The 26,892-nt window shown below is 38.6% G+C and overlaps 1 protein-coding gene across 1 annotated transcript in view; it reads right to left on the bottom strand.

The window, feature by feature from the left end:
* The window catches only part of SPIC (Spi-C transcription factor), a 75,196-nt gene that overhangs the window by 16,959 nt on the left and 31,345 nt on the right, over positions 1–26,892 (bottom strand). The window contains exons 4-6 of the mRNA XM_044087195.1: positions 16,835–17,022; positions 13,196–13,304; positions 4,372–4,605 (exon numbers count right to left, since the gene is read on the bottom strand). Coding sequence (XP_043943130.1) covers positions 4,372–4,605; positions 13,196–13,304; positions 16,835–17,022 — 531 coding nt within the window. The remainder of the gene's footprint in view (positions 1–4,371; positions 4,606–13,195; positions 13,305–16,834; positions 17,023–26,892) is intronic.

The following is a 26,892-nucleotide window of genomic DNA, read 5'->3' on the forward strand; positions in this document are numbered from 1 at the left end:
AGGGTTCCCCTCAGTCACCCCTAGAAGATGTCTCCTTTGGAGGCATTATAGAAATATTGAAACAGAGGGATAATTGGAACCCCAAGACCCTACCTCTGAGGAGTCAGTGTACCTGCAAGCCTTTGGTGCTCACCCATCTACTTCTTGGGTAACTCCTCCTGCTGACAATCCTACTAAATTGATCATGCAGTGAGCTTGGAAGGCCCCTGATTCCATAGAGCCAATCCCTAGGAGACTGGACAAAATTCTTTTAGATCCATAGGACCACCAGCATTGGGCTAAGGGGTTAACAGTACATGCCATGGTGGTTGCTGCAGCCTCTAAAAAGGAACAGGGAAAAGAGAGTTCCACTGTTCTTCCTCCTAATCGAGAGACCAGGGAGATGGACAGATTCAGAAAGAGAGTGTATGCATCATCAGGCTTTGCTTTAAGGTCCTTGAATTTTATGGCACACATTACTAGGGTTCAGCGGGATTTGATCAAGGAGTTATCAGATACCCTTGCAGAAGCTATGTCTGAGGATGTCCAAAATAAAGCTGGCTACCCTGGAGTCTATTTTTAACTCATCCATGAGGCTCATCACACATGCAGCTGAAGGGATAACTAGGGTAGTGGGTCCCGGTGTTGCCATAAGGCGACATGTAGGATGCACTTGTGTGAGTTTGCAGAGTCATTTAATTCTTATTTTGTCAATGCTCCTTTTGAAAGATCTTCCTTGTTTGGACCCAAAGTCAGAGAAACATTAGCCAGGTGCAAAAAAGATGGAAAGACCCTATCTGAAGTGGGCATACATTTTTCTGCTCCCCAAAGGTCCTACTCTAGGAACCAGATGAGTGGCAAGATGTGGTTCAAAAAATCCCAAGGGCCTTTTCAGGACACACATCGAAGTGGCCCACAAAACCAGGGTACCAGAGAGTCTTTCTCTAGGAAACCCTATCAGTGCTCCTGAAAGGGGGCCTGATTGTCTACCTCTGAAAGCAGTCAGGGAAAGATTCTCTTTGCACTTGAGAGCCTGCCTGCAAATAACAACAGATACATGGGTGCAAAGGGTCATTGCCAAAGGTTACCATTTCCCCTTTACTCTCATTCCAATGTCAAGAAGAAGACTCCCTGATGTTCCACCCAATCAGAGGGATCAAGCAGCTCTGGAAATTCAAAGGTTGCTAGAAAACAAGGTTATCCAAGAAGTCCCACCAGACCAGAGAGGATCCAGGTTTTACTGAAGGTTCTTTTTGGTGCCAAAAAAAGACAGAGACTTGAGACCAATTTTGGATCTCAGCATTCTAAACAAGTTTGTTCAGCAAACAAAATTCTGGATGGTCACAGTACAGTCTATCCAACCCTTCTTAGAGGAAGATGATTGGATGTGCTCTATAGATCTTCAGGACACGTATTACCACATAAAAATGTAAAGCGCTCCAGATGGTCCCTCTGCTTTCATCTAAGAGCCAGTCATTTTCAGTTCAGAGTGCTGCCCTTTTCACTACAGCCCCCAGGTTGTTCACCAAGTGTTTGGCAGCAGTGACAGCTCACTTGAGACTGTACAGATTCCAGGTGTTTCCCTATCTAGACGACTAACTCATCACTGCTCCCACCAGGACTCTACTGCTTCAAGCAACAGATTTTGTTGTTCACCTGTTTGCTCATCTGGGCATTACAGTGAACCACTCAAAATCTTGACTAAGTCCATCTCAAGATCTAGAGTTCATAGGAGCTCATCTAAATACCACCACTTGTACAGCTTCCCTTCCTCTTCACAGGCTACAGAAGATAAGTTCCAAAATACAAGCCATTCTCTCCAACAACAAGGTACCTGCACTCTTAGTACTTCAAGCTTTAGAGTCCATGGCAGTAGCCATTACCTTAATTCCGTTAGCAAGATTTCACATTATACTACTACAGTGGCTTTTAGCATCGCTGTGGTCCATCCTGACCCATCCAGTAACTCATCCCATTTTAATCATCAGTCATTGCAAGAAGGACTTATCCTGGCGGATAGAATCTGAGGAAATCCTCTTAGGGTGTCCCTTCATTCCTCCTCATCCCAAGCTCATATTGACCACGGATGCCTTCCAGATGGGGTGGGGGGACATTATCTGGGAAGAACAGTCCAAGGCACTTGGTCCCTGATGGAGACCAATCTGCATATCAGTGTTCTGGAACTGAGGGCAGTGCTCTTAATGTTGCAAGCCTTCCAAGATCTCCTTCCTCCAGGCCCAATTGCAATTCAACTTGTAAAACACACAACGGCCAGCAATAGATGTCCCAAATGTTTTTATTACGAAAATCACATAGGATATAAAGATATATCCCCAGCTCCAAACCGGTTTCGGTTGCCCCTTCTTCAGTGGAGCATAAAAAATAAATAGAAAGCCAACAAATACACATGATACTATTTATAGTATCTGTTAACACCAGACCATCCAATCAGAGTGCAGTATAATTGTCTAATAAGACCTTAAACACCAGAAAGTTACATATATGCATTCAAAAATGGAAAAAGAAAATAAAAATAAAAATAAAAATAAAAATAAAAATAACAATGAAATACATAGTCAAAAAATTACATATTATATTAATGTGGTACTATATAGTGCAATCCCATATATAGGGAAATATATGTAGGCATATGTATACTGGTTGGTCAACAAGGTACAATAACTGTAAAAATAGGCTAGAGGTGATCATTAATACCAGGGGGAAATAATGCACCCAAATGTACAATCCAATATTTTTCCTTTTGTGTCAAAATATTCTCCCATCCTTGTTGGTGACTTCTGTCACCAACTATCCGATCAATAATAGTGAACCTAAATTTGGCCGTAGGATGTTTAACTGTGTGTTGGTAAAGGGCATTGGTGATTTTCTTGTTTCTGATATTACTCCTATGTTCCCCAATTCTAATTTTTAATGGCCGAGAGGTTTTTCCTACATAAAACACGGAGCATTGACAAGTGGCAAGATATATCACACAACTCATCGAACAGTTCCCAAAAAACTTTAAATCATATACCTTGCTAGTATTAGCACTACTAAAGGATTTTGTTTTATTTATGTCACTGCATGACATGCAGTGACCACAAGGAAAAGTGCCAGTCAATTCTTTACCCGTCATTGTTAATTGTTTATACCAGGCACCTCCACTACCATGATGTTTAAAATGTGAAAAAATAGAACTTAAAGTTTTGCCTCTTCTGTAAGAAAATTGACAACGTGTCCCAAGATGTTGTCTGAGAATCTCATTAGCCATCAAGATATTCCAATTTCTATCCACAACTCCTCTGATGATCTGATTATTTCTGCCATATGTGGTAACTAATCTCAAGACCATATCACCTTTTTTGTTTTTCTGACGGTCCTGATATTCTAGAAGCTGGTTCCTAGTTAGTTTATCAGACCAATATTTGGCAGATCTAATATCAAAATCAGAATACCCTCTATCAAGGAATCTATTCACAAGATCAGAACTGGCTAGCTCATAATCATCCTGACTGGAATTAATTCTTTTGATCCGGCGAAACTGAGATTTAGGGATGTTCCGGACAGTGTGGCGGGGATGCATGCTTGAGGCATGTAGCAATGTATTGTATTCAGGATATTTCCTGTATATTTTAGTGCCTAGTGTGTTATCAGGCTTCCTATACACATTGACATCCAAAAATTCAATGGTAGTCCTATTGCTATTAACAGTAAATTCAATGCCCCAAATGTTACTGTTTAGATAATCCACAAATTCTTTAAGATATTCCGTATCTGCCCGCCACACCATCCAACAATCATCAAGATATCTACGCCAGATATCCATTTCTACAATGTAAATGTTATGAGATGTATCATATATGAGATATTCCTCCAAGTAGGCCATGAAGAGATCTGCATATATAGGGGCAAATGATGCCCCCATTGCAGTGCCTTGTAACTGCCAATAGCATTCACCTTGGAAAAAGAATATGTTTTTATTCAGAACATGCTCACACATACAAATCAAAAGTGTATTGAATCCAGGAGGATATAAATTAGATTTTTCAAGCCAAAACTGAAGTGCTTGAAGACCAGCCCAATGTGGGATACTGGTGTATAGTGATTTTACATCTAATGTACAGAGCAGCCAGTCAGATTCAATTTCAGTCTCTGCTATAATTTGTAAAAATTGTGAAGTGTCCTTGATTCTTGCTCTCACATGGACAAGCAATGGTTTCAAATATTCCATCAAAAAAACTGAAAGTGGTTCAGTTAATGAACCATGACCAGACACAATGGATCTACCAGGTGGGGAGGTCAAAGATTTATGTATTTTAGGAAGTAAATACAGTATCTGTTTGTTTGGATCTTTAACCGTCAAATGTTTGACAATAGTAGTGGATAAAATACCATTCTCTACTGCACTACCCAAGAAATTATCAATCTCTTTTTTAAAAATAGGAGTAGGATCAATATCCATTTTCATATAGCATTTCTTATCAGATAACTGTCGTAATCCTTCCTGTGTGTAGTAATCCATATCCAAAACCACTACCGCCCCACCTTTATCTGCCTTAAGAATCGCTATATCATTATTGTTTTTCAATTCCTCAAGCGCCTGTCTTTCAGTTTCATGAATATTATCTTTAAGAATATTGAAACCATAAGGTGGAAAATGTAAGTCCCTAAGTACAGCCTGTTGAAAAGCTGTAACATGCGTATTAGCAGGAGGTTGGAATGTAGATTTTAAAAACCTAAATTCAGTAGATCTTTGAGCTATATTATTGACATTATCAGAAAAAAATATCTTTAAATTCAAACAGCGGCAAAATTCCAAAACATCATTGACTGTTTGGTATTGATCACAAAATAAACCAGGTACAAACCCTAAGCCTTTATTTAGGATTTCTGGTGTTTAAGGTCTTATTAGACAATTATACTGCACTCTGATTGGATGGTCTGGTGTTAACAGATACTATAAATAGTATCATGTGTATTTGTTGGTTTTCTATTTATTTTTTATGCTCCACTGAAGAAGGGGCAACCGAAACCGGTTTGGAGCTGGGGATATATCTTTATATCCTATGTGATTTTCGTAATAAAAACATTTGGGACATCTATTGCTGGCCGTTGTGTGTTTTACAAGTTTGGTTGGCCGTGCAAAGCTCTACGTGAGAGGTTTGGTGTGGTTGTACATGATTTGTACCTCTCTGGGAGTCATTTTGTTCCAGTTGTCGTGGGAGAAGACTCTTCACTTTGGGGAAGTAACTTTTTAGAGACGCCAACGAACGTTTGTATTTTGTTCCTGACATTCTATCAGGGTTTTTGCGAATTATGCGTTCATCTGTGGATTATTCATTTGTGTTGGAAGCTGGTGTGGTGCATTTGAGGATCGTATTTACCATTTTGGGTTAAGCGAACCAAGAAACAAGAAGCAAGCTTTAGCTTCACGTTAGGCATTGTGTATTTGAATCTTTGGACTTGGTTTGGTCGGAATTGGATACATTTTTTTCATTTCAGGTACTTTAAATGGGGATATATTTTGTCGGTGGTTGCTTAAGTGACATTTTTCATCTTTGAATTTACAATTGGACACTTTTTCGTGTTTGGGGTTTGGTCGTCGGATGTGACTGTGTCAAACGGCTTACATTTTTTTCATGTTTGGGGTTTGGACGTCTTGGCCGTTGGATGTGACTGTGTCAAACGGATTACATTTTTGCTTTTGGGAACTATATTTCAGGAACTTTCAGATCCAAGCACAGTGTTCTATCGGCATGGGACCATGATGGGCGTAATGAGCGGAAGAAATAGAGACTGATTTAATACACTTTCATATTTTTGTAAAATGTGTAATTATATTTTTGGTAATTTATAAATGTGTTTTGATTATTAGGTGGCAGTGCATTTAGGCCACATACTATATACTTATGGGGAGTGCTAATTGATTATGTGAGTGAGGCTTTGGTCTTGGCCACATTATAATTCAAGTTTTCATTCTTATATGCAAAAGTTGCCCTTTTGGCTTGTTTACGATTTATATTATTAGGATTGGGGATCCATTTTGTGGCAACTATTGAATTTAGTGGGATATCAAGGCATCTGTGGTTGCAAAATATATGGAAGTCTGTATTGGATTTTTATGTTTTATGTTACAGGAGATTATGATAATATTGCACATGTCTCTTTAGACAACTATATGCTTAAATTTGCTTCTAGGAGCAATTTTCCTTTGTTGGTTTCCACCTATTATATGGGCCTAGATTATACAAACTGGATGTATTAACACATATTTGGATTAAGCTATGGTGTTTTCATATTACTGAGCATTTTCGGGTACTTGTGTTAATACTATTGTATGCCTGTTTCATGTTACTTTTTGCAACGCTATCCAACTAGTTCATAGCCTGTTGGTTATTGTCTTTTGGTCATGTTATATAACTTAAGGGTCCCTTTATATCGAAGACTTATGATGTTGAAGGGGTTTATTTGATTTATGCAAGCACTCAACATTTATGTTTTACTATTCAAGTAGGACACATGGGTTTTGTGATATACCTAGATATTGGGGATATTATTCACATTATACAGCTATTGACATAGGATGTTGTACAATGTTTACAATATTATTGACCATTATTTGATACTCCACATACTGATTAGTGGGTCCTTGCCTCCTGGCTAATTTTTGGGATATTTTTCCTGAAAATATTATTGGTTGATACATTGGACATTTTGTATTTATTGTCTGATTAGTTAGGGTATGTTCACTCTATTTCATTTTTATGTTGCTAAGTTAGCTATTAGGTAGATGACAATATTCATTTTTGTATTATTATACAATTAAGGTGTTTTGTCATACCTTTTATGCCTTAAGGGTCTTATTATCTATGTAGGAACTTTTCTAATATGTTCTTTGTATTTTAGGTTTTTGTTTCACCATTTGGTGGACATACAAAATTGATGGTTGATTAAGACATTGGTCACAATACTGGTACTTATACAGCTGCTTTTGGGCTGATTTAATTATTAGACAATATTAATCAATCAAACCTATTACATTTAACATACAATTTAGTGGATCTTTTGTGTTTAAGAATTATTTTCCCGAACATAAGGTCCAATATTATTACTATTTAATAACTAGTATTATTGACCCATTACTTTGGTCATTTATGGTTTCACATTCATGACTTAAAGTGAAGACAGGAGTTCCTGGATATAGCTCATTTTTGTGCAACACTGCTTAATAATATTTTTTGATATTGGTTATTTGTTACTTCCCCTGAGATACTGGTATTTAATAACTAATTGGATCTACATTATTCCTATCATTTTTTGGGTAGGTTATTTCTTTGGGTTCTTTTTCTGTTCTGGCACCGCACCATTTTTCCATTTTGCCATACTTGGTCGGTTCATTATGAATTTGGACAGTATTTTGCAGGGTATGTGTGCTGATAGGGAGGATATCCAGGTCTTTGGACTGGAATCTATCTCAAGCAACAATATCACTGATCAACAGGCTGCCCCTTCAAGTAAAGGATGTCAATCTGCCTTCTTTAATCTAGAGAAAGCCCTTAAAGGGCTAAGAGCCAATATTTGGCACTTACGTCTTTTCAAGGCCTATTTACATAAAAAATTAGTCCCTCGTGGGCTTAGAATTAAGTTAAAACCCATGGTCAGCAGATCTGAAGAGAGGCTGACCAATGAGTGGTTTGAGGCAGCTCAAGAAGGATCTATGAAGTTTGTACAAATACTGTCAGATTATTATGAAAGGACAATAGATTCAAACATTACTGAGATTAAAGATCTCAGCAGTATTTGCAAACAATTTGAATCTAATAGCAACTATAGTACCTTGGTAGCCAATTTATCTAGGGAACTGACCCAGTATGACAAACTGACGAAAGAAAGAAAAATAAAAAAGTTCAATCGGGACGTCAATGATTATGCCAGGGGATGCCCTTTTGAACTACAAAAGTCAGTCAGATTTAAGGACATGACTATGGTTAGGGGCGGTGCCAGATCAAGGAAACGACCCAGACCCATTCTTAAAAATAAGGAGCAGATATATACCAGTACCTCGGGTGATGAGTCTTCCCCCACTGACAGTGAGGGTATTACATCTGATCACTCACCTTATAAAAAAAGAAGTAATATACCTACCCCTTTTGGGGTAAGAAGAAACGACGCGGGGGGAGGAAACACCATAATAGGTCCGGATTTGGAATCAATGGATGGAATAGTTCAAGCATTTCTAAAATAGATGAAACTGCATTTCATAATGTCCTTAATTTGTCTAAGGTTGAGCTTACTCTGGAACAAGAAGCAATCCTAAATAAAGGCTTAGGGTTTGTACCTGGTTTCTTTTGTGATCAATACCAAACAGTCAATGATGTTTTGGAATTTTGCCGCTGTTTGAATTTAAAGATATTTTTTTCTGATAATGTCAATAATATAGCTCAAAGATCTACTGAATTTAGGTTTTTAAAATCTACATTCCAACCTCCTGCTAATACGCATGTTACAGCTTTTCAACAGGCTGTACTTAGGGACTTACATTTTCCACCTTATGGTTTCAATATTCTTAAAGATAATATTCATGAAACTGAAAGACAGGCACTTGAGGAATTGAAAAACAATAATGATATAGCGATTCTTAAGGCAGATAAAGGTGGGGCGGTAGTGGTTTTGGATATGGATTACTACACACAGGAAGGATTACGACAGTTATCTGATAAGAAATGCTATATGAAAATGGATATTGATCCTACTCCTATTTTTAAAAAAGAGATTGATAATTTCTTGGGTAGTGCAGTAGAGAATGGTATTTTATCCACTACTATTGTCAAACATTTGACGGTTAAAGATCCAAACAAACAGATACTGTATTTACTTCCTAAAATACATAAATCTTTGACCTCCCCACCTGGTAGATCCATTGTGTCTGGTCATGGTTCATTAACTGAACCACTTTCAGTTTTTTTGATGGAATATTTGAAACCATTGCTTGTCCATGTGAGAGCAAGAATCAAGGACACTACACAATTTTTACAAATTATAGCAGAGACTGAAATTGAATCTGACTGGCTGCTCTGTACATTAGATGTAAAATCACTATACACCAGTATCCCACATTGGGCTGGTCTTCAAGCACTTCAGTTTTGGCTTGAAAAATCTAATTTATATCCTCCTGGATTCAATACACTTTTGATTTGTATGTGTGAGCATGTTCTGAATAAAAACATATTCTTTTTCCAAGGTGAATGCTATTGGCAGTTACAAGGCACTGCAATGGGGCATCATTTGCCCCTATATATGCAGATCTCTTCATGGCCTACTTGGAGGAATATCTCATATATGATACATCTCATAACATTTACATTGTAGAAATGGATATCTGGCGTAGATATCTTGATGATTGTTGGATGGTGTGGCGGGCAGATACGGAATATCTTAAAGAATTTGTGGATTATCTAAACAGTAACATTTGGGGCATTGAATTTACTGTTAATAGCAATAGGACTACCATTGAATTTTTGGATGTCAATGTGTATAGGAAGCCTGATAACACACTAGGCACTAAAATATACAGGAAATATCCTGAATACAATACATTGCTACATGCCTCAAGCATGCATCCCCGCCACACTGTCCGGAACATCCCTAAATCTCAGTTTCGCCGTATCAAAAGAATTAATTCCAGTCAGGATGATTATGAGCTAGCCAGTTCTGATCTTGTGAATAGATTCCTTGATAGAGGGTATTCTGATTTTGATATTAGATCTGCCAAATATTGGTCTGATAAACTAACTAGGAACCAGCTTCTAGAATATCAGGACCGTCAGAAAAACAAAAAAGGTGATATGGTCTTGAGATTAGTTACCACATATGGCAGAAATAATCAGATCATCAGAGGAGTTGTGGATAGAAATTGGAATATCTTGATGGCTAATGAGATTCTCAGACAACATCTTGGGACACGTTGTCAATTTTCTTACAGAAGAGGCAAAACTTTAAGTTCTATTTTTTCACATTTTAAACATCATGGTAGTGGAGGTGCCCGGTATAAACAATTAACAATGACGGGTAAAGAATTGACTGGCACTTTTCCTTGTGGTCACTGCATGTCATGCAGTGACATAAATAAAACAAAATCCTTTAGTAGTGCTAATACTAGCAAGGTATATGATTTAAAGTTTTTTGGGAACTGTTCGATGAGTTGTGTGATATATCTTGCCACTTGTCAATGCTCCGCGTTTTATGTAGGAAAAACCTCTCGGCCATTAAAAATTAGAATTGGGGAACATAGGAGTAATATCAGAAACAAGAAAATCACCAATGCCCTTTACCAACACACAGTTAAACATCCTACGGCCAAATTTAGGTTCACTATTATTGATCGGATAGTTGGTGACAGAAGTCACCAACAAGGATGGGAGAATATTTTGACACAAAAGGAAAAATATTGGATTGTACATTTGGGTGCATTATTTCCCCCTGGTATTAATGATCACCTCTAGCCTATTTTTACAGTTATTGTACCTTGTTGACCAACCAGTATACATATGCCTACATATATTTCCCTATATATGGGATTGCACTATATAGTACCACATTAATATAATATGTAATTTTTTGACTATGTATTTCATTGTTATTTTTATTTTTATTTTTATTTTCTTTTTCCATTTTTGAATGCATATATGTAACTTTCTGGTGTTTAAGGTCTTATTAGACAATTATACTGCACTCTGATTGGATGGTCTGGTGTTAACAGATACTATAAATAGTATCATGTGTATTTGTTGGCTTTCTATTTATTTTTTATGCTCCACTGAAGAAGGGGCAACCGAAACCGGTTTGGAGCTGGGGATATATCTTTATATCCTATGTGATTTTCGTAATAAAAACATTTGGGACATCTATTGCTGGCCGTTGTGTGTTTTACAAGTTTGGTTGGCCGTGCAAAGCTCTACGTGAGAGGTTTGGTGTGGTTGTACACCAATTGCAATTCAGTCAGACAATGTGTCAGTAGTCTGGTATATTAACAAACAGGGCGGAACCAAGTGTTACCCCCTGTTTTGAGAAGATGTGTGGCAATGGGTGATATCCTCCAACCGCTTTCTGTTAGCAATGCACAGCCCAGGGAGTTTGAACATGGTAGTGTGCAAACTGAGCAGATGCATTCTTCCTGCCTCACAAGTGAGTCTCAACCCCAGAGTGGTGAAGGAGATTTTCCATCACTGGAGCCAGCCTTGCTGTGACCTCTTTTCATCATCCTTGAATGACAAGTGTAGCAGCAACTTTACCCTAACCCCCACCCTCGGGGGGAGTCCCTGAGAGATACTGTCCTTCACGATTGGCCCTCGGCACTTCTCTATGCCTTTCCCCCTTCCCACTTATTCCTCTCTTCTTAAAGAAACCAGCAGGTTGAGAAGCAAGGTGATCCTCATTGTACCCTTTTGGCCTCGACAAGTCTGCTTCCCTTTTCTGTGGCCTATATCTGATTCACCCTCCATGGATTCTGGACCCAGTTCCAGATCTTCTGTCTCATCCACAGAGACTGGTGCACCCCAATCTTCAGAACCTCAAGCTTACAGCTTGGCACCTCCAATTCCATTAGTTACCAGGCAGAAAAAATTATTTTCTCCAGTCCAGAAAATTTTATTGGCTTCCCATAGACCTTCCCCAGGAAACTTTACAACAGCAAGTGGAAAAGATGTTCTGTTTGCGTGCACAATAATGGTCTTAACCCCTTCTCCACACCAGTTGAAAAGGAAATGGAGTTTTTAGCTATGCTTTTCGAATAAGGAGCCTCAGCTTCTACTATTAAGGTCCATCTAGCTGCTATTTCCAATTTCCACAGTAGGTCTGAAGACCATTCACTAGTTTTCCATAGAATGCGTAAAGTGTTCTTGAAAGGAACCTTGCGATTGAAATCACCATATAAAGACCATCTAGTTCCTTGGATCTAACTATGGTTCTGTAGTCTTTGGTATTTTCCCCTTTGAACTGGCGGCTACCTGTCACTTAAACTTTCTATCATGAAAGACGATTTTTCTGATAGCCATTAAATCTGCCAGAAGAATTTTCAAAATAAACGCACTATCGTCAAAACACCCATATTTGATTTTTCATAAGGATAGGGTTTCACTAAGAACCAACCCATCTTTTCTCCCCAAGGTGGTCTCGGAAACTAATATTAATCAAACCATTGATTTACCTGTTTTCTTTCCATTTTTTCCAACAAAGGTGAATATTGCTTACATTTGCTGGATGTTAACAGACAATTACACTTCTACCTCAACAGAACTAAAGAATTTAAAAAATCGGACCAGTTATTTGTCTCCTTTTCCTGTCCATCTCTGGAGAAATCTGTTTCAAAAGTTACATTGTCAGGGTGGTTAAGAGACTGTATTACTTTCATATGCAATAAAAAGAATCTCCAATTATCAGCGCCAGTGAGAGCACATTCTACTAGGCCAATAGCCACGTCTGCTGTTTTCCATTCCAAGGCTTCCATGGATGAAATATGAGCAGCAGCAACCTAGGCTACTCTGCATACCATTATCAATCCTTGCAAATTGGATTCAGGGGAAGGTCATCTTTGGCTCTATGGTTCTCAGGAATATCTTTCCATAAGGCCACCCAAGATCTAAAGTAGCTGGGGACTCTGTCCCAAAGGTCAAGGATAAATGAAGATTGACAACATCAGATTAAGAAGTTACATACTTATCATAACGTTCCATCTGTGTTGTTGATATTCACTTCTTCTTGGCACCCAACCCTCCTTCCCCCTCCTGCAGACTCCTTAAAGGAACGGACACTTGTCCTGGTAATATTTCAGGTTAGACCTTGGACATAGCCTCTTCAGTTCCACAAATATATTTCTCTGTCTTCCTGTGTAGCTGCAAACTCGATTTGAGGTAATCTGGACAGGGGTATTGTGGGTAGAATCTTAGCGCGAGAGTTTTTGGCTGATGCAAGCTGTGGATTGGCTGAGCAGGTTCAGTGTCCCAAAGCTCAATAAATGAAGATCGACAACACAGATGGAACATTATGGTAAGTACATAACTTCTTATTTTCTACCTTCATGAAACAATCATGGTCATATAAATTGTCTGTTAGAATAAAATAGTGAAAAGAATGATTCAAAGCAATACGCATTCAGGACAGTGAAGTAAACTAGATCTATGACAGAATGCATGATGTCATAGGCAGCAACTCTACAAACCTTTTCCTCCTCTTTGATGAAGCACAGCAGCAGAGCCAGCTTGGTACTCTGCTATGGTGTTCAACGAGTGGGTCACACTCCCCTCACAATGCAAAATAGTACTCAAATTCTGCAAGAAAAAAGCATCATGTCATTAATTTTCTAGGCTACCATCCCAGTTCTAAATCACTTGATACTTTTTAAAAATGCAAAATCTGTCAAGCTTTAAGTGTCTGTGGTAGTGGAATGAAGATGAATTATAAAGTGCCATGGCACATTCCAACAAGGGAAGTCTCAGCTTCCACCATAACTAAAGTCACATGATAGTGGCCTGCCTAATACATGCATGTACAGATTATACAAACATTTAAATCAGGTTGTTAATATATATATATATGGATCTTTTATAGCAGTCTTTTTTTCTTTACCAAGAAGCTGCTTCCACAGTTAACATGAAATAAACAAAAACAGTTCTTCTAAATCTGATCTTTAAAGTTGTTCTGCTGCAAGCAAGTAATCCATAGTGATCAAGGGGGACTGATGTCTTACTCTTACTTGTTACAGTAATTGGACCTCCCCCCGAACACAAGTGTCTCTTTTCAGGGGTGACTTTGGGACATTGCCTGGTTAAGTGACTTGCTTGGAGTCACACAGTGAACAAATGAAATCTGAAGAAATCAAAGCCAAGACTACAGGTTGAAGCTCAATGGCTGTTCAGTCCTGTACTTTCCTGTACTTTAAACTGTCAGATGTAAAAGGCTGGCATCAGCTGTCAGGCCATATACACAAAACAAGGTGCAGATGTATTCCATTGCAGTTACAACAGTAAGGAGTGCCACCATAGAATATTGCTAAACTTAATTGTAGAAGTTAAATTTAAAACGTGTCAAAAATTAAGGTTGTAGGTTTTTGTTGTAATACTGACACATCTGAGGCATTCTTCTCACACAGTAAGGTGCTAAGTTGAAACCTTCAGATACATCAGTTTTATATAGCTGTTTGCCATCTAGAATAGCTCAGGTTATTCTTATTTATTCATACTCTTGTTATTTATTCATACTCTCGTTATTTATTCATACTCTTGTTATTTATTCATACTCTCATTATTTAGTCATACTCTCATTATTTATTCATACTCTTGTTATTTATTCATACTCTTGTTATTTCTTCATACTCTCATTATTTATTCATACTCTCGTTATTTCTTCATACTCTCGTTATTTCTTCATACTGTTGTTATTCATACATGCATGCATTCATTTATCATTCATTAAGTGGACAGGTAGGCCGGACCTCAGACCTTTTCAGCATCAGCTCGAATCACAAGGGCAAGGGTAAGTACCAAAAGGCATGATTGTGAGAAGCAAGAGGAATCTAGCATACCTGCAGAAAACCTGTGCAGGCATGGAAATTCAGTATGAACTCTACATAGTCAGTGGACAGAAGTCTGCATTGAGATATGGACCTGAGAAACAGGGATCTTACCACGAGACTATTGTATGGTGTTAAAAACACCATTAACTTATAACTCTGGGGTGCATCCACTGGTCTGTGTTAAAAACATTACTTAGTTGTAATATTGGGATACAGAAGCCTGCCCCACTACCAAGTACCTCTTTCCACTACCTATTTCTACATCTTTTTAACACTATTTTATGTCACTATTACTTGAAACACAGACATTGCAGCCTTACATTTTAGTGAGATTTTCGATGATAAGAACATAATATGGCTACTTTTTTTCTTTTCTGCATTGTGTAACTGTATGCAAAGGAAAATTCAAAGGCGGTTTCCTCAAATCACAGAAGGAAGTTATCATAGCTTGCTGTCTATGTACATTTATTGTGCCCCCACCCAGATAACAGAACTGTGTACATATGACCATTGGGATATCAGCAGTTAGCCATTGCCTTTATTGGAAGAATACTGTAATGCCATCTTCTAACTCTGTGAGTGAGCTTACAGTTTAACAATGAAGTAAGCCTTTCCACTCTCACACCTGCAGTAAGGAACCTGTCAAGATTTTATACTTCAAATAGATGAAGTTTAAGGCACTGTTACTTCACAGCCATAACAACTACTGAATTTATTTGGGTCTATATCATTTAATCAAAATATGAATTAATTTAATATATATTCATCCAGCACTAATCAGTGAAATTCATTTCAGTGAACCCCAGACTTTTTCCCAGGGTTAGGAAGCACTTGGCCATCACTGCAACTTTTCCCTTTTCCCCACTGTAGTGTGAACTCAGAGGTGGATATATATATATATATATATATATATATATATATATATATATATATATATATATATTATACACATACATATATATATATATATATATATATATATATATATATAATTAGGGGGTGTGGGAGGTGAAGCCTTCCACTTGGATCGGTTTGATTTAGTGCGGTGTCTGTTCCGGAGTGCTGGTGGGCAAGCGATTCCTATCCCTGGTAAAACTTCTGGGGTTCATTGAAATGAGTTACACTGATTAGCATTCGATGAATATGTATTCGTCTAATACATTCTTTGATTAAGTGATATAGACCTTAGTATGCTTCCACTGTAACAAGTAATTCTTTGGAGGAAGTTCAGTAAGTCCTCTTTCTGGCTGGATAGCTTTCCTGGTGTGCTGCTTTTGCTAATGTTTAACTGAGGCATAAAACTTAATAATATTCGGGACAGTTGTTGATATCATTTGTCATAACAACATCACCCCTCCTTGTCTCACATAAGGTAAAGTCAGTTTGGAGCATCTCGACATGAACTTTCTCAATGCCGTTACTAAACGTGAAGAAGAGAGGAAAGAAAATGTGTACAAAACTGCATGAGATATAGACCCACAGATGGTAATGCTGATAGATATGATGTGCTGGTCCTGATCATTCTGAACTGTATTTCTGCTGATCCAAATGCAATCAAAGCTACAAGAAAGTTGGAATGACAGTGTTACCCTTATGATGATGATTATGCATGTTAATAAGTCATCTGTCATTGCATCTCCAACTTTTTGTTGTATATAACTATGGTTTATTTCAGGTTCTCATCATGCTAGTAAGAAAGTTCATCCTCTTAGACTGGAAAAAATTCTATGTTCCCTATGCGTATACAATGAGTAATGCACTTAACAATTTTTTGTTTTGTTTTTTATTTTTTTGTTTGTTTTTTTAGGCTGATCTTTTGACTGCCATGTTGGAATGTAGTTAGACTAATACAACCTAGTACAACAGTATGCCATTCAAAAATGTGATACAGCCAGGAACACAATAATAAACCAACCACAACTTTTATACTTTTATACTGTTAGTATATCTGTCTGGACAATCACTTTTCAATGTACTTGGTAGTGGACATGTATTTGTGTGTGTGTGTGTGTGTGTGTGTGTGTGTGTGTGTGTGTGTGTGTGTGTGTGTGTGTGTGTGTGTGTGTGTGTGTGTCTATCATTGTAATCAGTGGCTGATAAAGTGTATTATGAAGCTGTAAGTAAGACTGATGCCACATTTGCCATCACATTCTATAGTTTCCATCCCATTTCCTTGTTTTATGTCACACATGAAAGAAATACCATTATTTTAAAAAACAAACCCTGCTTACTTGGTTTAGGTCATGATTTCTACTTAAAGCAACATATTGTATTCTCTAGCCATACCAAAATCTTTTTAGTTTCAGTCTGACAGTGTGCTTCTGGAATAATATATTTTGTATGTTGTTCTTCTTTACTTACAGGCAGATCTCTCCAGTTGTAGATGGGTGTTTCCCCTGATGTTAAAGAATAGCAGTTTTGATGAACTCTGAACGATGGCTGGTGACTGTCAAGGGTCTGGAGGTATTTGTATTCTAAAATCAAATATAAATAAATAAATAACCGAACAAAAGTCAGTAATTTAATAGGCATTACTTAAAAACTAAGAGATGACACACCATCACACTGCAAAGACTACATGTAAATACGAAACTTGAGTTTACTTGGAAAGATGCAGTATCTGATGTAGGATACGTATGCATATTGCATTATCTAAATGCATAACTATCGTTATACAAATGATAGCCCTTCTGTGATATCTCTATCAATATAAGACGCCATTGCCCGAGTAATTATCAGAACTTGCCTCTAGTTTTTCAACACATTGAATAGTCCAGTTTATTTATATCTCTACAACAAAATACATTCTACAGAAAGAATCCTTAATTTTACAACTTCTGATACAAGACTTTAATAATACCATGTCAATAACAATCATACTTTTGTATGTTGTTAACATCTTCAAAGCGTATTCATTGGTGTCATACTATCTGAATATTTTATATGTAGTAGTGAAGCCAGACTCATACCTCAAGACCACGTCTGTCAATCCATCCATCTCCTTCCAGAATAAGTTTCCTTTATTCTGTGTTCATATACTCTAAATATGTAATTAAAGCTGCAGCATGCATGCAAAATCATCCTTCTCTTGGAGAGATGGTAATGCAATAAGCATCCAATACTATGCCCAAATTTGTCAACACCGGTGGATCATGTGTATACTTTTTGTCTGATTTATTTGCTTGAAGAATGCATACTTACTGTCTTTGAATTTGTCAAAAAGCTAGTCATTCAAGAATTAGTTTGTTCACTATGGCTTACATAATACATGCCAGGCTGTAACGTTGTTTATATGCAACAGTGATGCATTCAAACATGATAAACATCTATATGCAATACTCAAAATAATTTGAAAACCACAATTAACTTGTGATGCACTTGCCGAAGACATGAACTAAGTGACAAAGCCTCCCATGTTTTATTGCAAAAGCTATTTTAAAAATCTCTCCTCTTTCTCTCTCTCTTTATATATATATATATATATATATATATATATATATATATATATATATATATATACACACACATATAAAATGTATACATGTATCTGTGTGTATATGTATATATTATATATATATATATATATATATATGTATATATATATATATATATATATATATATATATATATATATATATATATTATAATGTATATATGTGTGACATAATCTGGTATAATCCTGTCTCATTTCCAACAATTCCAAATGGCTTGTTCACAGTCTAAGTGACTTACTTTGAAGAAAGGCCTATCTATAAAGCAGGCTTACACTACATAGGTAATGGACCAGATTCTAAAAGACTTGCTCTCAGTGTAAGTACTTAGACTGAATGTATCCACTAGAATAAGTCACTTTCACTGAGAGCAAGTCTTTTGGAATCAGAACCATTTTTTATATATATAATATATACATATATATAGGATCTATATTAGAACACTGAACGTTCAAAATTTCGAGTGTTCTAATATCGACCGGTTTTCATCCCAGGGAAAGAATTTGGTTGTCTGTTTCTGTTGCTTCGGTTTTTCAGCACTGTGGTGGAAAGTTACGAGTTGGGTTCAGGTAAGTGTGCGATTGTGTGGACGTGAGGGTTAGGGTGGGCTAGGTGAGTTAGGGTTAGGGTTAGGGCACGGGTCAGGTAAGTGTGCAATTGTGTGGACGTGAGGGTTAGGGTGGGGTAGGTGAGTTAGAGTTAGGGTGCGAGTGAGGTGACTGTGTGATAGTGACGGACCTTAGGGTTAGGGTTTGGGTTAAGGTAAGTGGATAGTTAGTGGTGTATGTATAGTTTAGTGTAAGGTTAGGTATAAGAGTTTAGGTGTATGTGTGTGGATTGCTGTTTGTTTGGTGTGCTTGTGTTGTGTGTATGTGTTTTGGAACAGCGAATTTCTTTCCCTAGGAAAAAATTTGCTGTTCTGAATGTTCGATGTTTTCAATTTTCGATTCCTAGGGTTCGATATTAGAACACTCAGCATTTTTAATGTTGGGTGTTCTACTATAGACCCTGTATGTATATATATATATATATATATATATATATATATATATATATATATATATATATATAGGTTCATAGGTTCATACTAGGCTATCTGCCCTAGGGCATTTATAAGCCTAGCCAGAGTGTGTTTGGCTTTCGCCACCCATTTTAAATTAATTTTGCTATGCCCTTTTTCGAGGTTAGTATACTGTGCCTCTGTGTAACAGTGACACAGAAATGATACCCAGGGTAAACCTACGATCTCCCATCCACTTATCAAGATTCCTCTTGAAAAGAGTCAATGAGGGACTCTGCCTAACCTGGACTGGGAATTTATTCCAGAGTGAAGGGAGCCTCTGGGTTATGAATCTGTCCCTCCAGCATGTCCTATTTATTTCAGTGCTGAGGTTCAAGTCACTCGAGCACGTAGCTCGATGGGATTTGGATTTTCTGAGGTGCAGCATGTCCATTAATTCCGGGTTGGACATTTCTTTATACGTCAGGCACAGATCGCCTCTGAGCAGGCAGTATGCCACTGAGTAGAGCTGGAGTTTCTTTAACCGGGCAGCATATGGCATCTGTTTGAGCCCTTTGATCCTCTTGGTGAGGTACTTTTGGGGTCTTTCCAGTTGCTGCAGGTGTCTGGTAAGGTACATCTCAAAAGGGGCATTGTACTCAATTATGGGCCTGATGAGGGATGAGTAAAGAGGCACGATGACCTCCCCTGATCTAGATGTGAATCCCTTCATGATTAGGTGGGCTATATAAAATGTTTTTCTAACCACTTTGGCCATGTGGTTGTCAAATGAGAGATTGCTATCAACTTGGGTCCCCAGGTCCCTAATTACTTCTTCTGTACTTAATGAATTACCACCTATGTGGTAATTTGTGGGCACTTTGCTTTTGCCAAAGGGGATGACTATACACTTTTTGGCGTTTAGCTTGAGGCCATGGCTCTGGCACCAGTTGTCTGTTTCTATGAGGCCCTTTTGGAGGATGCTTGTGTCGGCTGGAGAGTTGATTATGGCACCCAGTTTGCAGTCATCTGCAAACTTGGTCAGCCACAGTCCTTCCGTGTTGGCCTGTACCTCCGAGAAATATATACCGAACAAGAGAGGTCCCAGGACTGAGCCTTGTGGGATGCCACGTGTAACTGGTTTGGAGTCTGACATGGCTCCAGCAATTCTAACCATGTGGGTTCTGTCCTTGAGCCAGTTTGCAACCCATCTAGTGACATAGGGGTTTATATTTAAGCTGGTGAGCTTATCTATAATGCCCGAGTGGGGTATTGTATCGAAGGCTTTTGCGAGGTCCAAGTAAGCTGTGTGGACCACCTTCCCCTCGTCAATGGCCTTGGTGACTGTTTCAAAGAAATTGACCAGGTTTAAGAGGCAGGATCTGCCCTTAACAAAGCCAAACTGGGTAGGATCCAGTGTCTGTAGGTCCCCAATATCTTTATTTATGAGGTCCATGATGATCCTTTCCATAGCTTTGCAGGCCAAGCTAGTCAGGTTTATAGGGCGATAGTTTCCAGGATCCGTTGAGGCACCACCTTTGTGGAGAGGGACCACTGTTGCTGTACGCCACTCTTTGGGTACATATCCTGTAGTAAGGCTGAGACTGAACAGTAGTTTTATGTTTGGGTTTAGCTCTTGGAGTTCATGTAGGATGCAGCCCGGGACACTGTCTGGTCCCATTCATGCTGTGTTTTTTGCTTTGGAGAGGGCGGCTCTTACCTGAGCATCTGAGATGTCAGGGGGGGCAGCACTCTGCTGGGATAGATATTTGTCCTTTTGGTGGGGAGGGGGGGGGGAGTTTGCGCTGAACCTGTTAGCTAGGATGTTGGCAATGTCTGTGGCTTCAATGTATTTTTTGTCATTTTGGACTAATTCTGAGCATATCTGGGAATTCCCACCCAGGTTCCTAACATAACTAAAGAAAGCCTTGTGATTATCCTTAGTGTCCTGTGCAATTTTTCTCTCGAAGCTGGCCTTAGATAATTTTATGAGTGCCCGTAGTTTTTTGCTAATACTGATCAGAGATGCCTTCCCTTTTTGGGATTTTGCTCTATCATGTAGTAGCTTCCTCCTTCTATTGTATAGTTTGTTTATGGCTGGGGTCCACTAGACAGGACGTCTGCCTTTGGAGGATTGGGTCTTGGTTTTATTTGGGATTGCATGATCCATGCATTCCTGAAGGTGTTCATAGAATGCGTTTATAAAGGATTCTGCAGTCTGGGCCGTATTTTCCACAGGCTCGGGGGCTTTGAAGGATTCCACCTCGGTTTTGATAAGTGTGAAATTTGCTTTAGAGAAGTTTTTCACTGTGGTTTTCTGGGCAGGGGGTGGGGTCGGGATGTGAATATCCAGTGAGATTAGTTTATGGTCTGATCTTACCAGTGAGGGATACACTTCTAGTCTGGAGCATAGAGTACCCATGTTGGTGATGATCAGGTCCAGTATGTTTTCCCCTCTTGTGGGAGTGGTAACAAGTTGTTCCATAGCATTTGAGTTTATAAATTCTAGGAACCTTTGGGCTAGGGTGTTGGAGCTAGAGTAATGCTCCCAGTCTATGTTTGGGTGGTTGAAGTCGCCCAATATAATGGTGTTTGGAGAGACCTTCATATTTTCCAGTGTCCTCAGGAAGGCCGAGTGGGGTTCCTTGGTTTGGGAGGGTGGTCTGTAGCAGGCTATAAACTGGAAGGCAGTTTTACCCACTGTTAGTTGCACATGGATAGTCTCTGATGCTTCGTGCTGTGCCACCAACCTGGAGGTGTGGGTATCTTTGACGAATATTGATACTCCCCCTCCTTTTGTGGTTCGGTCCAAGTTTTGGGGCCGAAAAGCATGGTATGAGGTATAACCTGGTAGTGCTGGGGTGCTCTCGGGAGCCTTGAACCAGGTTTCTGTTACTGCACAGATATCGATGTTCTCCATGCTAAGGAGAGTTTCGAGTGCATGCATCTTGAGGTTTAGACTTCTGGCGTTGAGTAGCATTACTCTTAGTTTCTTATCCCTTGTGATACCTATGGAGGTGGGTTTGTCTTTTGAGCCTTGCCTAAAAAAGGCACTATGGGAGAAGCAAGAGCTTTTGCCAATATCCGAAAGCCCAGGGCTGACAGGTGCAAGCCGTCCCTAGCGAAGCATTGTGGCTTGTCGAGCATGTCATCCCAGGCTGACAAGCTTTGGATCCCCTTTGAATGACACCAATACTTAAGCCAATTGTTGAAATTGATCATCTTTTCTTCATATTGTGGCATCATTCTTGGTGAGGGTAAGATGCTACTCAAGGTCAGGGTCATACTGGCCTGGGCTACATGCTCAGAGAGCTCCTCTATGTCTCTTTTCATGTAGTCCAGGGAGGTATGTCTCAGGTCATTCACACCAGCATGGACAATGACTGAGTCATATTTGTATTTGCCTTGGAGTGACCTGAGTGCTTGTGTTATGTGGCGGATCCTAGCGCCTGACAGGCAGCTCACAGTGACATTCTCCTTTTTCAGCCTGGTGAGCGGGACGTCAGTGTGCCTGATGATAGAGTCACCTATTACAGGTGTATCAGGTGTGTTGTTTAGCCTTAAGGGCTGTGACTGTTCAGCACACTGGCTTTGTGAGCTATGTGTTGCACGTGTTTTGTTTTGGGGTAGCGGTTGCTTGGGTGTCTGCTTTGGAGGTCTCTGCTGCTTAGGCAGATTTTTATTTAGAGCCTCCGAGTATGTTTTTGTGTGTTTATGTGTTTGGTTTGCTGTCGTGGTAGGTCCATGTGAGACTAGAATTGTAGTGAGTGTGGTCTCCTTCTCCTCCTGACTGGTTACGCCAGTACTAAGTTGAGAGAGCTTAGCCTCCAGTTTGGCTATATGGTTGCATCTCTCACATGTGTTGGAATTTGTTGGGAGGAGGAGAGGGTTGTCTGTGTACATGAGGCAGTTGTAACATTGCCTCAAGATTCCCAGATTCACCAGCTGAATCGGAGAGGAGATTGACAACTGACCTTTGGACATGCTAGAATAGTATTGGGAATTCCTTTATAATTGAAAAAAAGGGCCAATGGGGAACAAGGTACTCAAGGGGAGTTTGTGAGGGTGTAGTGCTTTTAATTTTTTAGTGCTGACTTATATAATTGCTTTAGTGAGCAAGTGCCAGGTAACTTAAATGCAATGTGTTACAGGTAACCTAAATGCAAAAACGACAAACAGTAACTTTCTTTCAAGTGAAACAAGGAAATAAGTACAGTAAGCAATGCAGATATCACTAGGGATCCACAGAAGCGCTGAAAAGCCGTGTTTTAGGTGGAATTAGCGTTTCAGGGAAATAACAATCAAACAAACAACAAGCATACAAACAAAGCTAGATTCAGCAGGCCTGGAACTAGTCTATGCTACAGCAAACAAGGTGTACCAATTTCAGTAAGAAACAGTTCAAATATGCAGGCACTATAAGCCTTTAACCAGAAATTCCCAGCTCAGAAGGGCAGAGTCCAGCCTCTCCTCCCACAAGAGTGCAGACCACGAACCTTCTTAATGTAAAATAACTGGCCTGAAGCTCAAGTGCTTAAACCAGAACTAATAGACTTTTAGAATAACAGACACTGAGTCCTCAATCAGCAGTTCCCAACTTAGAAGGATGTAAGCTACCTGTCCTGCCACCACAGTGCAGGCCACAAACCTTCCTAATGTAAAACAACTGGTCTGAAGCCCAAGTGTTTAATCCAAAAGACTTAGAATGATAGCTACACTTTAATCAAGTTACTACCAAGCAGTAATAAATACAATTGAATATTTTAAAGAATGCCTGGATTAGTGCTCAAGTTATACAAACAAAGCTAGATTCAGCAGGCCTGGATCTAGTCTATGCTACAGCAAACAAGGTGTACCAATTTCAGTAAGAAGCAGTTCAAATATGCAGGCACTATAAGCCTTTAACCAGAAATTCCCAGCTCAGAAGGGCAGAGTCCAGCCTCTCCTCCCACAAGAGTGCAGACCACGAACCCTCTTAATGTAAAATAACTGGCCTGAAGCCCAAGTGCTTAAACCAGAATTAATACACTTTTAGAATAACAGACACTGAGCCCTCAATCAGCAGTTCCCAACTTAGAAGGATGTAAGCTACCTGTTTTGCCACTACAGTGCAGGCCACAAACCTTCTTAATGTAAAACAACTGGTTTGAAGCCCAAGTGCTTAAAATAAAAGGTTTAGAATGAGTTACACCAAGCAGTAATAAATACAATTGAGTACTATTAAGATGACGCAAAAGCAAAATAAAGTATAACGTGTGTGTGTATATATATATATATATATATATATATATATATATATATATATATATACACACACACACACACACACACACACACGTGTGTGTGTGTGTGTGTGTGTGTGTGTGTGTGTGTGCGTTTACAGATATATGATGCACACACACACACACACACACACACATGCACGCACACATACTTATCTGCATTTAATCTATATGTATACATCTACAAGTGTGTGTATGCATGTGTGTGTTTGTGAGTCTCTATTTCGGAATGTGCACATTTTATTATGCACATCCAATGTAAGACATTTCCTCACATCCCAAATATATTGTCAACAGCCAAAACAATCTGAAGCACTTCTCATGAACCCTATCTCAACCCCAGTTAAGCTATAGAATAAAGGAAACTAAATGCATTGCATGTACTAAAATAACCCTTTCCAAAACAGTTACTCCATTTAAATCAAACTCCTAGATGACATCCTGACCTTTGAGTAAAAAGAGAGTACGAAAACCTAATAAAAAATAAAATAAAAGCAGAATTACAACAAGCAAATCATAAAAGCAACCTGATAATATACAAATAAACTGAGTTATAATAAAGTGCCTAAAATTTTTGCTAAACTATAAAAGCCAAGATCACTCAGAACTTTAGTAGAAAACTGCCCATGAGACAGTGCATTCATAAAAATCTATAAAAACCAGATGGAATCTTGTTTAACATATATATAACTTATGCAACCAACATAACTAACACTTACCAGTGAAAGGAATGGTGAAAGGTAATTAAATAAAAAAGTAAAAAAAAAATGTTACATGGAAAATCCAGAGGTCTGGTTTCTATATGTCATGTTTTGTACTGTAAGATTAGGAAACTTGTTTTTTTTTTTTTTGACTTGTGATTTCACAAAATTCATTTCCAGTTGTTACAATGGGAGATGATAGTTTAATTAGAGCTCAAGAGAGGAAAAAACAAGGTTGTGTGGGAAGACAGTGAATAAGATGTTCTAATTACTTCTCACTCCTATTTGGATATTTTATACAAAGTAATGACAGAAAGAAAACATTGTAGGATGCTAGTAATGAAGTTAGCCCATTGCTATTTGTTAGTAGGTCACCAGGGGATGGACAAAAGTAAAGCAAGTATGGTAATCAGATTCTAGTGACCATTTATAATGAAGGAACTATAACACTTCTAACATTTTGTCCAAACTCTCAGAAAACAGAGCCCCATACTGGATTAAAGAGCCCATTTATTCTAACGTCTGTTTGTAGAGGTGCCATTTGAATGCATTCCTTTGGACATTGTGAGGCCCCTAGTAAACTCTAGCAATAGGTATCAATATATTCTACTACTAATTGACTATGCTAAAAGATTTCCAGAAGCTGCACCATTATGTAAGGCTAATGAACAGACTACAGCCAAAGAACTGGTGCTCTAGTTCTCCACAGAGGGTGACCTTAAACAGATGCTTACTGACCGGTGTGCACCCTTTATGCCAAGGGTACTGCATTGGTTGTGTCAGTGATTTAAAATAAAACAGTTGAAGACTAATACATTTAATAAAATGCTAAGATCTATGCTAAGCAAAGTTGTTGATGCAGATTGTAAAAATGGGGACCAATTGTTATCCTACTTGCTGTTTGCAATCAGAGAGGTACCACATGCTTCTTTTGGGTTTATCTCATTTGACTGTTTGCATGGCAGACATCCAAAGGTGCTGCTTGAAATTTCTAAGGACATTTGGGAACATGAAAGGATGCCATTTAAAAGCATAATTGAACACTATGCTGCTTTACAGGACAGATTAAAGCTAGTAATACGAATAGTAAGACAGCACACACAGAGAGACAGGAAAGCCAATATCATGTTTATAATAAGAGTATCCAGCTTAGATCATTTAATCCAGTAGATCAAGAACTAGAATTACTGTCTTCCACTGAAAACACATTTTTGTTCACATGGCAAGGGCCATGTGAGATGATAGAAAGACTAAATGCTGTAAATATGACTTGAGGCAGTCAGGAAATTTAAGCCATGGAGGGAAGTTGTCCTGCTAGATAGATGATAGATAGATACATAGATAGATAGATAACACACACACACACACACACACACACACACACACACACACACACACACACACACACACACACACACACACACACACACACACACACACACACACACACACACACAATCTGTATAGCTGTTTAATTATCTATCTATCTATAGATATATATATCTATCTATCTGTCTATCTATGGGTTTCCTCATATTGATCAAGTAGATTTGTTAAAAGCTGTTTGTCAATTCTGAATGATTCGCCAAACAGCTGATTGATATATTGAGAGTACTGTTAAGGGGGAAGGGATTATGAACTTTCCCCCACTACCGTGTGATCTCAGAAATGGTATATATAACTAGCAGGGGGTATGGGGGTGCAGGAAGGCTTGACCACCCCCGGCCAAAATTATTGTTTTTTAGCTTGCATGCTCCAGGATTTCATCAGCGCTTTTTAACTCTTCAGACCTTAATTGCTACTTCCTTCCCTTACAGAAATGTGAAATTATTAAATCTTCTGTATGTAATTAATTCCTAAATATTTTTTA

Source organism: Protopterus annectens, chromosome 11.part0, assembly GCF_019279795.1.
Source record: "Protopterus annectens isolate FY-2018-M chromosome 11.part0, PAN1.0, whole genome shotgun sequence".
Taxonomy (NCBI): Eukaryota; Metazoa; Chordata; order Ceratodontiformes; family Protopteridae; genus Protopterus; species Protopterus annectens.